The 17,382-nt window shown below is 51.4% G+C and overlaps 6 protein-coding genes across 6 annotated transcripts; 4 read left to right on the forward strand and 2 right to left on the reverse strand.

Moving 5' to 3' along the window:
- Positions 1-257: 257 nt before the first annotated feature.
- Positions 258-3,263, forward strand: F5B22DRAFT_551888 (Six-hairpin glycosidase-like protein). The gene has a single exon (XM_047972967.1). The coding sequence runs from the start codon at positions 344-346 to the stop codon at positions 2,915-2,917; it is 2,574 nt and encodes an 857-aa protein (XP_047825304.1). The 5' UTR covers positions 258-343; the 3' UTR covers positions 2,918-3,263.
- Positions 3,264-3,389: 126 nt separating this feature from the next.
- F5B22DRAFT_551859 (Glucanosyltransferase-domain-containing protein) lies at positions 3,390-5,548 on the reverse strand. The gene is made up of 2 exons (XM_047972966.1): positions 5,250-5,548; positions 3,390-5,178 (listed from the first exon to the last, which is right to left on the reverse strand). The coding sequence occupies exons 1-2, from the start codon at positions 5,375-5,377 to the stop codon at positions 3,660-3,662; spliced, it is 1,647 nt and encodes a 548-aa protein (XP_047825305.1). The 5' UTR covers positions 5,378-5,548; the 3' UTR covers positions 3,390-3,659.
- Positions 5,549-8,015: 2,467 nt separating this feature from the next.
- Positions 8,016-8,915, reverse strand: F5B22DRAFT_551978 (Mss4-like protein). The gene is made up of 2 exons (XM_047972968.1): positions 8,707-8,915; positions 8,016-8,565 (listed from the first exon to the last, which is right to left on the reverse strand). Exons 1-2 carry the CDS (start codon positions 8,770-8,772, stop codon positions 8,221-8,223), a joined length of 411 nt encoding a protein of 136 aa, XP_047825306.1. The 5' UTR covers positions 8,773-8,915; the 3' UTR covers positions 8,016-8,220.
- A 2,171-nt stretch (positions 8,916-11,086) lies between these two features.
- F5B22DRAFT_552040 (carbamoyl-phosphate synthase) lies at positions 11,087-13,195 on the forward strand. The gene is made up of 5 exons (XM_047972970.1): positions 11,087-11,437; positions 11,497-12,238; positions 12,293-12,505; positions 12,564-12,601; positions 12,660-13,195. The coding sequence occupies exons 1-5, from the start codon at positions 11,240-11,242 to the stop codon at positions 12,819-12,821; spliced, it is 1,353 nt and encodes a 450-aa protein (XP_047825307.1). The 5' UTR covers positions 11,087-11,239; the 3' UTR covers positions 12,822-13,195.
- On the forward strand, positions 13,129-14,886 carry F5B22DRAFT_551999 (uncharacterized protein). The gene is made up of 3 exons (XM_047972969.1): positions 13,129-13,757; positions 13,832-14,081; positions 14,168-14,886. The coding sequence occupies exons 1-3, from the start codon at positions 13,569-13,571 to the stop codon at positions 14,614-14,616; spliced, it is 888 nt and encodes a 295-aa protein (XP_047825308.1). The 5' UTR covers positions 13,129-13,568; the 3' UTR covers positions 14,617-14,886.
- A 79-nt stretch (positions 14,887-14,965) lies between these two features.
- F5B22DRAFT_629389 (uncharacterized protein) lies at positions 14,966-17,085 on the forward strand. The gene has a single exon (XM_047976473.1). The coding sequence runs from the start codon at positions 15,445-15,447 to the stop codon at positions 16,828-16,830; it is 1,386 nt and encodes a 461-aa protein (XP_047825309.1). The 5' UTR covers positions 14,966-15,444; the 3' UTR covers positions 16,831-17,085.
- The last annotated feature ends 297 nt before the right edge of the window (positions 17,086-17,382 follow it).

The raw sequence follows: 17,382 nt of genomic DNA on the forward strand, positions 1-17,382 counted from the left end.
ATCGTATTTTCCGTTCCCTTTTCCCCTTTCCTTCCTTCCTTTCTTTCTTTCTCTCTCTCTCCCTTCTTTCCTCCCCTTTCCCTTCACTTCCCTTTCCGTTTTCTTTTAATTATTCGAAGAATTTGTCTCTCCTTCCGAAATACCTTTTCGGAAATTCCCTATTTCCTTAAGATTATCTCCACTGCGGAAAGTGGGCGTGTTGTTGTCTGGCTCGGAAGCGTAGAGACCCTACCGCCCCCCTGTTTCTTCCGTAAGACCCCGAACCGGACTCGGCAGATATCGGGGACGTAGTCTGAATGTCACGGAGCAAGTCGGCCACCCACCAAGTAGGAAATCTCTCCCAATGACGATTAACTCGGCCAGCAGCAGCAATGGGACGCCGGTAACGGCTACCAATGGTGCTAGGAGTAATAATGCAAACAATAGTACCAATAGCAGCAACGGTACTAGCAACACCAGCAATGGTACCAACGGCAGCAGTAACGGCAATAATAACAACATCAACGGTATCAGTAACAACCACAATGTGCCGCCTCTCTGCAGTCCAACGGCCGACGGCTCCCGGTACGAGCTAACAAGCCCAACGGCGCTCCCCAAAGCCGGCGCCTTTCTATGGAACCAGAAGATGATGATCCAGGTGACATGCCGGGGGTACGCGACGGCGCAGTTCATGCAGCCAGAGCCAGCCAAGTACATCCACGCGCCGAACCTCGAGGCGCGGACCTTCATGCAGCCGGAGCAGAACTACTACGCGCACCACCCGGGGCGATTCGTATACATCAAGGATGAAGAAATGCCGTCCCCGCAAAACATGTTCAGCGCACCCTTCGAACCCGTGCGCAACAACGCCGCACCTATTGATAAATTCGTATTCTCGGCAGGAAAAAGCGACGTCCGCTGGACGGTCGAAAGTCTCGGCCTGCGCGTAGAAATGACCCTCGTAATCCCCACGCACGACGTGGTAGAGCTCTGGTCCGTCACGGTAACGAACCTAAGCGATCGGCCCCGGAAGATCAGCGTGTACCCCTATTTCCCCTTCGGGTACATGTCATGGATGAACCAATCCGGCGAATGGCGCGCAGACTTGAACGGTGTCGTAGCGAGCAGTATCACACCGTACCAGAAGGCGGAGGATTACTTCAAGAACAAGTTACTGAAAGATAAATCGTATTTCCTATGCGAGACGGCTCCGACGTCCTGGGAGGCAAGACAGAGCGCCTTCGAGGGCGAAGGAGGACTGCATGCGCCCTCGGCAATCACAGACAACGACGAGCTAGGATGCAGCGACGCGCGCTACGAGACGCCAGCAGCAGCAGTACAATACCGTCTCTCTCTGTCGCCATCGTCAAGCCATACCCTGCGCTTCCTTCTCGGCCCGGCTCTCGACGACGCCGAGATCGCGACGATGAAGTCCCGGTACCTAAGCAAAGCGGGCTTCGCGCGCTGCGCCCGCGAATACGCGTCGTACATCGCGAAGGGGACAGGGTGTCTACAGATCAGCACGCCGGACGCCGCGCTCGACAACTTCGTGAACCACTGGCTGCCGCGCCAATGCTACTACCACGGGGACGTGAACCGGCTGACCACGGACCCGCAGACGCGGAATTACCTGCAGGACAACATGGGCATGGCCTACATCAACCCGGGCGTGACGCGCCGCGCATTTCTCACGGCGCTGTCCCAGCAGGAAGCCACGGGCGCCATGCCCGACGGGATCCTGCTCGCCGAGGGGGCCGAGCTGAAATACATCAATCAGATCCCGCACACGGACCACTGCGTCTGGCTCCCGGTGGCGCTCGAGGTCTACCTCTCCGAAACAGGGGACTACGCGTTGCTCGACGAGCCCGTCTCCGACGTCCGCGGGGATCAGCACACGGTGTTCACGCGCGTAAGCCACGCGGTGGACTGGCTTCTCTCGGCGCGCGACGAGCGCGGCCTGAGCTACATCGCGCAAGGCGACTGGTGCGACCCGATGAACATGGTAGGCTACAAGGGCAAGGGGGTATCAGGGTGGTTGACGCTCGCGACGGGGTTCGCATGTCGTCTATGGGCGGAAGTCTGTTCGCACCAAGGACAAACCTCGCTAGCATCTAAATACCGCGCGGGCGCGGCCGCCGTCAACGACGCCGCGAACAAGCACATGTGGCCCCTTAACGCATCGTGGTTCGCGCGCGGCATTACCGACGACGACGTCGTCTTCGGCGTCGCGGACGACAGCGAAGGGAAGATCTGGCTGAATCCACAGACATGGTCGATTCTCAGCGGTGCCGCGTCGCCGCGCCAAATCCGACAGATGCTGGGCGCCGTGGACGAGCATCTTTCGACACCGTACGGGACACTAATGTTCGACCCGCCGTACAGCGGGATGCGCGAGGACGTCGGGCGCGTGACGCAGAAGTATCCCGGTTCGGCCGAGAACGGATCCGTATACAACCACGCAGCGGTATTCTACATCCACGCGCTCTACGGCATCGGGGAGGCCGACCGCGCGTACGAGGTCCTGCGCAAGCTGATCCCGGGCCCCAGCGACGCCGATTACATCCAGCGGGGCCAGATGCCCGTGTACATACCCAACTACTACCGGGGCGCGTGGCGCGAGTATCCGCGCACAGCGGGGCGATCAAGCCAGCTATTCAACACGGGGACCGTGTCCTGGGCCTATCGATGCTTCATCGAGGGATTATGCGGGTTACGCGGGGACGCCGAAGGTCTGACGATCCGACCTCAACTACCGCCTCACTGGGGCGGGATGAAAGCGACGCGTCTATTCCGCGGGGGGACATTCCACGTAAATATCTCGAAGGCCGACGTGGACGAGGTCGTCGTGAAACACGGCAATACCGTGCTGCCGGGCGCCCGATTCACATCGATCCAGTCCGGCGCGACATACGAATTGTCCGTGCAAGTGCCGAAATAATAAGCCAAGTCAGCGAACTTTGATGAGAACAGAAAGGAAACAAAAAGGCTGGTCCTTACAGTGAGTGTAAAGACGATGGGTAAAGGGGAAGGAAGGAAGGAAAGGGCCAAGCATCATATTTTCACGAAGTTATGAGAACCTTGTTGTGTTTTTTTACTAACCCCGCCCCCCCTCTTAAATAATTTATCTACTCACTTGCATAATTTTCGTCCTCGGTCATGACAAGTTCCATTCGTTTAGGTCAGTCAGTCAGTCAGTTAGTTAAGAAATTGTATATGTTGCTTGGTGCAAACGACGAGTGAAGTCGAAAGCGTGGTTCATGTGAAGCCCCTGTAATTGTCATCTTTTCCATATGAATCTGGTGGCAACAAGGAACTATAGGCACACTCAGCAATCTCTTGCACCGAATAAGTAGAGGCTGCTCTTGGCAAGTATACAGAATCATGAAGAAGCTTTCCCTGTATCTTTAAGTCCAATTGTAAATCATGGTTCCTTCATACATCAACTTTTCTTGAAAGATTTGCAACCACGTGGCCGGGTTTAGTGTGCATTCCTTCAACTCTAAATGGGCCAAATTAGTCTTCCAAGCCATATTGACCAGGAACCCCAAAATTAAGCATCCACAGCACAACTAAGGGGACCAATGGCAATGCCAAACAAATCAATTACAGTATAATGCATCATTTCGTTTCCTACAAGTAAAAATCCAGACCCTCTCTCGCTGACATCAAAGCTAACAGTCTTATAGTACAAGCATGCCAATTCCGGATACGAGAGCGGTAAGGGCATAGGCAATAAAGAGAGTCTTGCCGAAGTTGAAGAAAGCGGGTGTGGAAAGACCGTTAGGAGCAGCAGCGCTGTCGCTGGTATCAGAGCCGGAGCCACCGCCACCGGTCACCTTGCCAGTGGGTTGGGCAACGTCACCAGAGCCATCAGTACCAGCAGCTTCAAGTAGGGTGGCGCAGGAACCGCCGGTCGAGGCAGCCTGGGTTTTGGCAAGGCCATCGAAATCACAAGCGCTGGCCTGGTTGGTTGAATCCTGAGCCTCGTAGTACTGGTTGGCCACCCAAGCCAATTGCTGCTTGGGCGAGCAGCCCGAGTAGGCACCGTAATCACCAAGAGTGGCGTTGTGCACAATACCAGCACAGTATTTGCCGTCTTCTAAACCACAAATAAAGCCAAACTCGGCGCCGTATGACTCGGCGTCGTCGGAATCGATGGTGCAGGTTACGGCCGACATGGCACAATCGCATAGCTCAGGGTTGACAATGGCGGGGAGAGGGGAAGACTTGGGAGCCCATTTTGAGTCGTTGGTTGGGCAAGCAGGAGCTGTGTTCGTGGGCGTGTAGGCGCTTGAGGCGGTGCTGCTAGGGGTAACCTTGGCCAACTGGCTCATCAGCGATGTAAAGTCGGGCTCAGGCTTGACATCGTCACCATCAATTTGGACAAGGCCAAAGTTGTTCTCCGATTGGAACCACTGGTAAACAATACCGCCAGAGAAGACTTCAGTCATGTTGCCATACAGAACAGCAACCTCAGTGAAAGGTCTGCGGTTGGGGCCACCCGGGATGTTTTCATTGCATCCGTACTCGGCGAAGAAGACAGGAACTGGGTAGTCGCTGAAGAATTCTACTCGCTCACCGTAAGAAGAAGCGACGTAGTTGCTGAAACCGCACCATGAGTACACGTTGTAACCCCAGAAATCGATGCTGGTGTCCGTTCCATCCTCAGGCTGGCAGGCAAAGTAGTGAGCCAATTGGTCTCGTGTGGGCACATCTGCGGTGGCGTATCCAACACCGAGGGACTTGCGGTGACCCTGGGATTTGATGTAAGCCTTGGTATCTCGGACAGCAGCCTTGACGAAGGCCGAGGCCTCGGTCTGGTTGGCGGCCTGGACGACTTCATTGCCAGCGAAGAAACCGATGACGTTGTTGTATTTCGCCAGAGCGTCGACGACGGAAGCATAACGTTCATATAGCGGGACGGTCCACTCGGGGTCGTTGCTGTTGATGGAGGTCTTGGGCTCGCTGAGATCGGCGACGACGTAGATGTCGTTGGCAGCCAAGAGTTCAAAACAGTCGTCGTGGTTTTTGGTGGGGTCGATGGCGTAGACACGAATGACGTTGGTGAAGATCTTTTTCATGAAGGGGATATCGCGCGCGCACTTGGCCTTGTCGGCAAGAGGGTCGGTGTACTCGACATTGGAGCTAGTGGAACCGTTGGGAGAGAAGTTCTCTTGGTAGGCGACACCCTTCATGTAGCTGTGATCAAGACACGTCAGTATTTAGATGAGGGGGATGGTTGCAAGTAGCGACACGAAGGTTTGTCTTACAATTGAGAGCCATTGTTGGTGTAGAAGAAGTGTTGACCGAAGGCCTCGATGGCAGGGATAGTGTCGTAGCTGGCAGCATAGGCGACGCCGGATAGGGCGGCAGCGCCGAGGACAGACAACAATTTCATGGTGACAGCGACAGCGACAGCGACAGCGACAGCGATGTGTATTGGATGGAAATATACAGATGCCGAATTAGTATGGTGATGTTGGGCTGCAAGTCGATAAGCGTAAGATAATTAATGCAATGCGCAATGCAGGAGCCAAGGCGACATGAACGAAGTCAATTCGCTCGACTCGGTTACTCGACTCTGTGGATGGGATGTGGATGTGGATGCGCGAAAAGAAAAGCGAAAAGCGAAAAGATCAGAACGAGCGAATAGTCTACTGTGAGCGGCGTGTCTTTTAGCCAAGGACACACAGGCCTCACTAGGCTTGTCAAAGAATGTTTTGGGGTATGATGATGATGTTATGTTGGCTGTACAGTATTATTTGGTGGTGAAGAGAAGACGGGAGACAATGACAAGAGAAGAGCGAGCGCGTGTCACGAAAAAGGGGAGGGAGGGTGATGGTGGTCTGTCTGTTCTGGGGATTCTGGAAGCTGGGCTGACGCAGGCTTTAAAGAGCCAAGCTTTTCTCTGTACGACCGCCAAGCCCCTGAACAGCGCCTCAATAGCGCCTTAACAGCTGCCTTAACAGTTGCCTTTACTACGTACAGCTGCTCTAGCGGGCTGACGTACCGCTGATACGGCCTGTGGACCCCGGGCCTACCTTGCCAGATTCAGGGTGGTGTCCCACTGTACCTACTTAATTACAGTACTTACCTATCTAGGTACTACCTATGTATAAGTTATAACAGACTGCCCGTTTTTGTGAAATAAAATACTTACTTATCTTTAGGTACAGTCATAGGGACTATGTAATCCAGCATGCAGAGGTATTCAAGGTCTACATAAGAGTAAGAGATACACTGCATCAGGCCTCGGACATGCGCGTGTCGCGTAGGTCTGTCTACGGTCTGTCTACCTACACTGCAGGGTAGGCATGTTAGGTACCTACTTAGGTAATAATTGTAATAATGGTACCTACCGTTTTGAGCATAGGTATCAGGGCATGATGGCCCCAATTAAAAAATTATATGAAGACGAGTCTGGACGAGCTAAAAATAACGGGCGAAGCGCTAAAGCTGCCTGCGCTCGTACAGCTGGTCTGAGCTGGGTTCTCGGCTCGCCTTCTTTAGGGGAAGAACTACCGTAACTAACTACTATTGAACAATAGGAAGAGCCTGGTGTAATTACTCGATATACCTATACGAAGAATTAGATGTATATTTCGGTGAGGTTAAGTAGGTTACTGTTCTCTACACGTACAGACAATTAGGATGTCAGGATTGTCAGGACTGTACAGTAAAGATACGATGCTACATGTACTGTAGGGAACGGAGCCGAGTCGGAAACATCTCGGAAACAACCTGATACGAAGCTGAGGTGTGGCAGTGTTGCCCCCGGGAATCCATTATTTGCCATTTGCAACTTCAAATCAAACCTCTCTCTGTCTGCACCGCTCTGCATCGCTCTGCATCGCTCTGCACCACGCGTCTCTTCCCGATATCCGTGTAGAACCCGCCTGGAAATCCGTGCAGAAACCTGCGGGTTATGTGTCGAGTGTCTCTGGTAGCCCCAACGAAACAATCACAACACTATCCCATTGGACGCGAGTCAAATGATGAAGTCATTGCCATAGCTCACAGCCCGCAGATCTGTACTCGATAGAGAACTAGGAATTCGGCATGTGGAACAGTCCAAACAGGAACTAAACGAACCAAGTTGGTGGGGTGTCGAGGTGTGTAAGAGAGACGAGAGAGAATCTTTTGATTTATTTCCTCGCCGTTTTCTCGTGTTTTCAGTCATTCGTTTAATCTAGGTACCGTATTCGGGATTTCTTTCTATGATACGCTACGAAGTCATATCCCCCCCATTTCTTACACCTTTGTACAACAAGAAATGAAGGCCGTTGCTATTTCCGTGGGGTAATTACATCACAATCTCATCACACCAAGGCAAAGCAAAGCAAAGCACAGGACAACACGCGATCGGCGACCACGAGGCGGGAGACGGGACGACCTATGCAGCCAAGAATACTTAGTTAGCATTTCGAGATCTCTGCGATCTCATTGCGACAACAAGTTTTAGCTCTGGGTCTGCTCTGGGCTTAATATCGTGCTGATCTGATCTAGCTTTGACTTAGCGGCCCGAGCAATTGCATACTTACTTTTGGTTCGGATCCAACTTGCATATCTTCCATCTACATAGGTATTGGGGGTGCATATCTGGAGCGTTCATCACAAAAGTTAATCTGACCAGCTTTGATGCTACATTCCACGAGCACAGGTCTGCACAGACCAAAGCACTGCACCCAGTGTCGCGGGTATGCAAGATTAGGGATTATAGATGCTACCTCACATATCACAGGCGATGCCCATGTCAACTTTATACTCCCTATAGCAGCATCAAAATTAATTGCAAGGACGGCAAGACTTAAAATGTCGATCCTTGATCCCATAGTTACCTAGTCAAGCTCACACTTTCCAGCTCTAATACGAGTGTGTGATAGGATTGAATACACGAGGGCATATCTATGATCATACCTAACAGGACGAACAGAATTCACTTTGAGTATTGATTTCAATTTTCCTGTTCTCCCGCTCCAAGGAAGGATATAATCAAGACCACTCTCATCATAAAACGCCAATATAGCACATCTAGGGAAAAGATGTCTTGACGAGATGTTTACGGGTAGGATGAGATCGTACCCCTTTTTTTCTCTCCTTTAAAGCTACCTACATCCGTATCATCCCTATACCGTATATTCCAACCAACACACCCCGAACACTCAGAATCTTTTCACATCAAACCCCATCACAGACAAAGCACTTCCCCGCGCCAAATCGCAACCCGCAGAACCCAAATATCTACATCATAGCCGCCTTCTGCGCTGCGCCCGGGACTTCGACAACCCAACCGGCGCGATGAGCAGCAAACAATTCAACTGCGGGCTTGGCATCATCAAGTGCATTGATGTCGTCGAGGGTGCCGGCTTTAATGACCTTGCCGTCGCCAAAGGACACGCCGTCGCGGAATAGGGTGCTGCCGCAGTCGCCGCAGAAGTGCGACACGATCTCCTTGCCCGAGTCGGCCGTCTTGGCGATGCTCTTGGGGGTCCCCGAGAGAAGCTTGAAGTTGGGGCCCGCGACGATGATGTTGGTGCTGTACGTGCTGCCTGTGATCTTGCGGCAGTCGAGACAGTGGCATATAGCCTAGATTTCCGGGCGTTAATATATGACTTTCTCACTTTTTCTTTTCTCTTGTAAGGACTTAAATCAAGGTCGAGTAGGATGAACTTATATGAAAACCCAACGGAAACAAATCAGTGTCAAGTATAACAGATTCAAACTGACCTTGCCCAACGGTTCTCCCTCAATGGAGTACCTGACCTTACCGCAGAAGCATCCTCCCTCAGGCATTTTGATGAAAGGCTAAGTAATACGTAGGCGAGGTTATATAAACAGATAGTTAAATAAAAAGGTCAATACTTGCACGAAATTCGATTTCTGGCTTGGTGACGGAAAATCAGAACGAATTCCACAGTGACGAATGCGCCTCAAGCTGCTCTTTATAACAAAACCCAACCCCACCATCCAGATCCTCGTAGGGTTCCATTTTCCTGCAAGATCTCGGCTCGCAGACGACCCGCCCTTTCAGCTCGCTACAGCATCTACATACCAGCATCATATGGAACGTGTATGCACACCGAAATCGAAGACACTATCTACTCACGGACGAGTCATTCGCCGAGCCAATCTCCTCGGGATTCGCGGTGATACAGCATGGTTAGGCTATTCCATCCATCCATCTAACAACGTACGATCTGGCGCGAATTGCGGCAGTTGTCAAGCTCACGCCCTTCAATTCGACATTTGACCTGCTTATGTGATTCGAAGCCCGCGGAGGGTTAGGAAATAACTTACTTCCAAGGTCATTTACTTACTTATCGTAATGCGTCAGCTAGACTACCTACTTACTCTACTAGGCAACCTAGATTATACATGTCTAGAGATCCAGCAGATACTCTCGACTATGCAGTATAGACGGGCGCCATTGATCAGCTCCAGGGGCGGCATCTTCCCCGCACCTTGGCAGCTTTGCATGCAGACTGGTCTCAGGAAAAGAAACTCTAGTCCGTTTCCCCTCGTTTACGTAGTACTCCATCTCAGACAGACTGAGCAGTACCGGTAGTGCTTTGGAATCAGTAACGTACGTGTCGTATTGAAATAGATATTCAGAGTCCCGGTCCGAAGCACACTCTAATTCATTTATCCCCGCCGCCCAATGGTGTCTATCCAATCTAAATACACCCTGTGAAAGGTAAAACCACAGCATCCAAGTTCATCTCCGTTGTCATATTCGCCATCACTGACAACGTCGTGTCAACCCCTCCCAACTGCATGTCTTAGCACGCCTCAATATGCAGAGCACACCTGTATGCATAGGAATCACGATATCCAAACCTGGGAGATAGTATTCGGGAAACTCCGACACTAGAGGACCAAGCTTGGAAATAAGCAAAATACTTCTGATGCGGTGAGATTGGGATTTGTTTCGGGGTTGGAGGATAGAAAGTAGTATAGAAAGTAGTATAAATGATTCCACATGGCAATCTATATAGATACATCCATGTCTTCAACGTGTAGGTGTGTTGAAGATGTATGTTTGGTAGGACTTTCTTGCATTTATGCGCTAAAATTGTAGTGTCCTCAACATTCTCTTCATGCCTGCGGCGATTACGCCTTAGAAGGCTGAATGGATATTCTCTTGACCTTTGATGCTACGTTGGGCTCTTGGTATGGCTTCTGAAGTGGCATAATTCTTGTGGTTTTTCTACCCGAGAATCTAACGATCAAAGTATTTTAGATGTTGAAGCGTCCGAGACGAAAACCGTCGAGGCATAATGATATTTAACAACGTGGTAAGAGGTATGTATATTAGCTAATCTACCTATTTCCCACTAAACCTATACGCACGTGACCACGTGAGAGGCTATGAATCGTACATGCAGCATAGGTATACCATCCCGCAATAGCTTTCGGCATTCTTGTCGTCCAATGCTTCTCAATTGTGTGACTGCGTAAGTAGTGTGACCCGTCGCATCGGACCTCTATCGGCGCTCGAGCTGGCCGATAAGACTACCTAGGTATGTAGTATGACCCACTACGTGGGAAAAGCGGTAGCGTGGTGCCTGGCGAGCCTGGGCAGCGATTGCGGACAAGCTTAGGTAGCGGGGATAAGGGAAGAAAAGGGCCCACCAATTGACGAATAAAAAAGACGTCTTTGTCACCGAACACCTAGGCTTGTTTTTTTTTCTCTCTCTCTCCAACCGATCCGGCCACCCACCTACAAACAAGTTCGTATCGTCCATCGCCCGTCTATACTACCCCTCAATCGACTGCCACACATCCCTCTAGTAGCAATTCCAGCGAAATCGTCCTTATGATCGGTCGCCCGTCAGTCTTCACGTCCCAGGTACGTTGTGCTTTTTTTCTGTGGCACGTCTAGCGTGAGCATGAATCGGGGACATCATTTTCCCCCACTATCAAAGGGGGGATTCCTCAGCTTTTGGCAACAGTCCATGTCAACTGTGCCTTTTCGCTGCCCTGCTTCGGCTTGACACGCATCTACTCTGTCCTCATTTCATTCAATTGAGGTTATCGGGCTGACATTGTTGCCAATAGGATTATCTGTCTGGTACGATACACCCGGACCGCACTGACTCACCGCTCCGAATCACCCCTTCGAATCCAGCCCATGACGTCGCATCTGCTAACCTTCATCGGCTTACAGACCACTTGTGGAGGTCTCTAGCATTCTGAGAGCCTTCTGAGAGCCTTCTGAGATTCTACTGAACCATATTTGCTCTTTGCACAACCTCCAACCATGCTTCCCCGACTTACGCTCAATGCTGCCAGGCCAGTTCGTAAGCTCTTCGCCGTGGCCCCTGCCAGGGTGGCCTTCCAAGCCAGGTTCCTCTCCGAGAGGGCTATTCCCACAGGCACCACGGGCAGGAAAATGCCCGTTGATCCCCGTCGCGAAACAGCGGAGGCATCCGAGATGCCTGCTACTTTCACAATCCAGGTGGGTTATAGCCTACAGGCCATTACGACGTCCTAACCCTTAACTAACTGCGGATATAGGGAGGGCCCGTCTTTCAAGGCACAGCGTTCGGCGCCAATGCCAACGTGAGCGGAGAAGCCGTGTTCACGACCTCGCTCGTTGCCTATCCGGAGAGCATGACCGATCCTTCCTACCGGGGCCAGATACTGGTCTTCACCACTCCGCTCATCGGTAACTACGGCGTTCCATCGAACGAGCGGGATCAGTACGGCCTACTGAAGTACTTCGAATCCCCTCACATCCAGTGCGCGGGAGTGGTCGTCGCCGATATCGCCGCCCAATATAGCCACTGGACGGCTGTAGAGAGCTTGAGCAAGTGGTGTGCTCGCGAGGGCGTTCCGATCATTTCTGGCGTTGATACCCGGGCCATCGTCACCTTGCTCCGCGAGGAGGGCTCCTCCCTTGCCAGGATCTCCATGGGGGGAAGCTACGACGAGGATGAGGACGCTGGCTATACGGATCCCGAACAGCAGCATCTCGTCTCGCATGTAAGTACGAAGGCCCCGTTTCTGGTGGAATCGAAGGGCGCATCTTTGCATATTGCCCTTTTAGACTGTGGTGTCAAGGAGAACATTCTACGAAGTCTCGTCGCCCGAGGCACCTCCGTGACCGTTTTCCCGTACGACTATCCGATCCATAAAGTTGCCCAGCATTTCGACGGCGTTTTCATCTCGAACGGCCCAGGCGATCCGTTGCATCTGACGACCACTGTCCAAAACCTGCGGCGCCTTATGGACACATCCAACATACCAATCATGGGCGGTACATTTGAGTTCACCCTCCCCACCACAGCAAAAAAATAACTAACAGACCAAGTATGTATGGGGCATCAAGTCATCGCGCTCGCTGCTGGCGCTCGTACCATAAAACTACCATACGGCAACAGAGGGCACAATATCCCGGCTTTAGACCTTACAACAGGCGCTGCAATCATTACGAGTCAGAACCATGGTTATGCAGTCGATGCGAGCACCTTGCCCAGCGATTTCAGGCCGTATTTCATCAACTTGAACGATGGCAGTAATGAGGGTAGGGACCTATTTCTTTGCTGATCCACTTTTTTGCGTAGTTTCTAACTGCGCAACAGGACTGATACACAAGTATCGACCCATCTTCTCTCTCCAGGTACGTGGAAGGCCTTTGCCACTCAATGAAGGATGGATCCGCGCTGACATTCCTCAAGTTTCATCCAGAAGCCAAGGGAGGACCTGAAGACTCTGTTTATTTGTTTGACAATTACATGCGAGCCGTCCAGTCCTATAAGGACAGCCAGTCTGTTTACAAGGACAACCGGCCTTCGCAGCTCATGCTTGATATCCTCAGCAAGCAGCGCGTGGGTGCCTAGCCCCTAAGGCAGGCTATCGGTGCATAGGTGAAACGAGAGAAGCAGCCTTGCGGAAAATGCTTAGTACGGTATGATGACGTATGATGACGGGCAAGAACAAACAAAGGGAACGCGCATATGTAGCAGGGAAGATGATGGATCTTGGATTCTTCAGAGGTTGCCTTAATTAGCTATTTGCTGCATTGATTGGGAATGCTAACTAATTTTCAATACAAGGTCTCGCTGCCTTGTAAGTCTCGAGATGTTCTCTATATGATCCAAATGCTGCCATGGGCAGAGTACTTGGTGGGTCTAATTTAGGGAGGGGGGTTCAACGATTAGCAAATACGCCAACAACTCGTAAAAAAAAATAAGTGACCTCTTCTGCCCTATAAATTTAGGTTATCCAGAAAGTATTTCTGTTTAGCTTTATATATCGCGGTTATTACTTATTGCAGGGTAGCTTATAATGGGTAGTCACGGCTCCTGGCCCTCTGGCTAGGTTGGTCCGTGTGTATACCTTAAGTATTGAGTGGCATGATCGATCTGGTACGGTGGCATGATGGTAGCTTGTCTTTCCAATCATCGAATGGAAAAGAAGGAGAGCAAGGTAGCACACCACTCCACGCAACCTTGAACACAACCGCACCTTGACGCACATTGACGCAGCTTGACATAACCCCCGAACACCCGAATCCATTAAAACGCCGTTGCCGCCCGGACCTCGACCTGTGCTCATCCCGCCTGCCTGCCTGCCTCGCTGCCGCCATGAACGCAGAACGACGCCGACTCCTCAACCGGCCCATCCTGCTAGCCATCCCCATTCTCATCGGACTCTTCATCACGCGATCGCCGCTCCTCATGACTTCGACGACCCCCGAGCCCACCAAGCCGTGGGCCGATGCGCCGCTGAAGCTCATCACGACGCCCCAATTCGAGACGGGCAGGGTAAGCAAAGCTAGCTAGAGCCCCTCAATCGAGTCCCTCCCTATGAGAACATTGTCATCACTAACTGCAAGACGCCGGTTTAGACGGACATCTTCGCGACAGGCGCCACGCACATGGCCCTCTTGCACAACTCGATATTCCGCGGCTACAATTCCATCTTCCAGCAAGCCCCCAACGTCAAGGATGTCGACAAGCCCGACTTCATCGGGTATTCTCTGACGTGGTACAAGTTTGTCAAGTCACATCATGATGACGAGGAGGTGTCTCTGTTCACCAAGGTAGAGGAGGTCTTGGATGACAAGACCATCTGGGCCGAGACACACAAGGAGCACGGTATGACAACAATTCTCTATCCTACAATTCCCCCCTGTCAAGCAGTTTCCTTGGTGAATACCCTCATACTAATAGTTGGCTTGCAGAGGCTTTCTTGCCTGGTCTGGCCGAGTTTGAGAAGTACCTTGCCTCGCTGAGATCGGCCAAGGACTTCTCGGGCACCGAGTTACAACGGATCATGTCTTCATTCCAGGAACCATTCGAGACGCACTTCCACAGTGAGATCTCGACCATTGCAAAGCTCGCGGACCACCCCAACGCACCCAAGGCCGGCTCCCAGGAAGAGGCCAACGCGTCCCTGACGTTCAAGACGTGGGGTAAGAGCACAGTGACGAAGGCCGGCACCCTCGACGTTGTCCCCTTCTTCCTGCTTAACCTGGACGGCACAGTCGAGGATGGCATGTGGGCGAACTGGCCACCTATCCCAGCCCCGATCAAATGGGGTCTAGTCAACATTGGCGGTGCCTACCACAACCGATGGTGGAAGTTTGCCTCTTGTGCTGGGGGCAAGCCCAGACAACTTTATGCCGTGTAGTGTAATACACGATGTACCATTTGTACACGGATATACGGGGTATTAATATGTAAATTCAACGGGCACATGGATAGGACGCAAGGCGCAAGGAACAGGTTTTGACTGGATATCGGATACTCGCAGGACTTCTTGCTCTTCCAATTGGTTACGGTTCTGTGTTAAATTGTTGTAATATCTTGGGATAGTATTTATTTATGTACTATGTACCTACAATCTATCTTTGATGTACTTTCACAACTTAAGCTTGGTCTTGCGATGGCCCTGATGATGATGATGATGATGATGATGATTCACATCCCTGCACAGCTCTCCTGTAACTTCAACTTTTAGCGGAGCTCAGGGTTCTGTAGATCCACTCGTCCTTCCTGCGGGGCTTAAAAGAGCCTCGTCTCTCATCCAGCTTCCTCATCGCAGCTCTGGCTCGTAATCCTGTCTACATATGCAATCAAGTCTTCTCGCGCAGCGTTATACACGCATACGCCATACTAGGTATAGACAGACGGATTGGAAGTACCGGTAACTCACACCGACAAGTTTACCGTTTAGCCCGCTTTCCTTCCCCATTCTCGCCTCAGATCAAATGAAATGATCTCATTACCTGTTGGCTCACAGGCACAGAGCCATCTGATCCAAAAGCCCTACCCTTGAGCTAAGCTTTCGACGGTTCTCCGCGTTTCAAACACTACACCCTGGACCGTCGCAAATTCAAACTACAACTCCCTCACAGCGACCTTTCGAATGCGCACAGTCACATCGACGACCTCTTCGATCTAACCTTGCCGCGCTACTTACTCCTCAAACACACGTCACGACGAACTAGCCGCCACCATGCAGGGTTTCAACATGGGGCGGTACGTCCCGCCGGACGTTGAGGGGACCATCTCAGGCAATGCGCTGAACAGGAAACACGCCCTAGGCTCGCGCGCCTCGAAGTTGCGCACCGAAGGCATCCTGACGGTGCGCTTCGAGATGCCCTTCGGAGTCTGGTGTGGAACTTGCACGAAACCGACCATCATCGGCCAAGGTGTGCGCTTCAACGCTGAGAAGAAGAAAGTCGGCGCCTACCACAGCACGCCCATATGGAGCTTCCGGATGCGCCACGCAGACTGCGGCGGCGTCATCGAGATTCGGACCGACCCCGCCAATTCCGAGTACGTGGTAACCGAAGGGGGAACTCGGCGCGACACAGGGGACGATAAAGACGATAGCCTAGTGTCTTCCAGCGCCTTGGTTGGGGGCGTGGGAGAGATCCTGACCGGGAAAGAGAAGGATGCTCTTCGTAATAATGCTTTTGCGACATTGGAAAAGACCATCGAGGACCGCGCCGTGCTGATCGAGAGATCACATCGAATTGCGGAGCTCGAAGATGCGAGCCATCGTGCTTGGGAAGACCCGTACACTCAGAATCGCCGTCTAAGAGCCGCTTTTCGCGCCGGGCGCAAGGCCCGCGAAAAAGAAGCCGCGAGCACAGAGGATTTACAAGAGCGCATGAGTTTAGGCATCGACCTCGTACCAGCGACAGAAGAAGACGCACGACGCGCAGCGCTCGTGGATTTCGGCATTGGCGCCAGCTCCGAGCAAGATGAAGCCCTCCACGGCGAAATGAACAATAAGGCGAGGATACATGACGCGGCACTCACGAAGCCACTCTTTGGTACACATTCAGCACCGAGCAGTACCCAACATGGCGATTCTCAGAAAACAAAAGACGGTATCTCAAAACCCGACTCGCAAAAGGGCAAAAAGCGTCTAAAATCCGAAATCAAGGCTTCTTCAACTCGCGACTCCCTCGTATCCTCGCTCACGCGCAACACGCGCGCATCGCAAGACCCATTCATACTACCATTTATTCCGCGGCCCCGAGGCGGCGAATCTTCTACTTCTATTTCTACTTCTACGACAACAAAATCCACCCCGACGCCGTCGAGAATCCAAGGGATAAAGCGGAAGCGGGCCGATAACCACCCTCATTCCAATCCCCCTAACTCACACCCGTCATCTCCGTCTTCATTTTCGTCAACGGTGGCCCTGGGGAAAAGAAGTAGAGAAGCAGGAGAAACAGCGCGCGAAAGACAAAAGATGGAGATTCCAACTACTAATGACGAGACTACTCATCGACCCAGCGGGGGCGGAAGCGGACAACTTTCAGGGCCCGAGAAATCTAGGTCTATGTCTACGTCTACGTCTGCGCTGGTAGAATATGACTCGGATTAGGTGAGGCTTTACTTTACTTTGCTTTACTCGAAAAGGTATATAAACAACCAAAAGGCCCAGTGGGATGGGTGAATGATTAATGAATGAATGAAACATGCATATATACAGATGTATATCATGCCACTGTATATAGAACAAATGTACATACCTACATATATACACTGCACACAAGTTTTGTCCAGATAGATTCCCAAGATCCCTGCACAAATGAGAAATAGCAGAAGCAAAGCGGTAATAGGATAATATATATATATATATGTGTGTGTGTGTGTGTGTGTGTGTGTGTGTGCGTGTGTGAAAGAGACCACAGTTTATAAGTCCCTAGTTAGAAAGATACCCTTTACACCCACATCAGATAAATAAACACACAAAGAAAACGAGCCGTTCATTAAAATCAAAACCTCACACCCATATCGTCTACTTATTCATATCAAATCAAATCACACCATATCAATTCCAACAACACAATACAATCAGAAGAGGTGAGAGACGCAAATAATTGATGAGCAAATTAAGTTGAATCACGCGAATCAGCGTTCAAATTTCTCGCTA

This window comes from Xylaria bambusicola (genome assembly GCF_022495145.1).
Source record: "Xylaria bambusicola strain CBS 139988 unplaced genomic scaffold F5B22scaffold_81, whole genome shotgun sequence".
NCBI classification, from domain to species: domain Eukaryota; kingdom Fungi; phylum Ascomycota; class Sordariomycetes; order Xylariales; family Xylariaceae; genus Xylaria; species Xylaria bambusicola.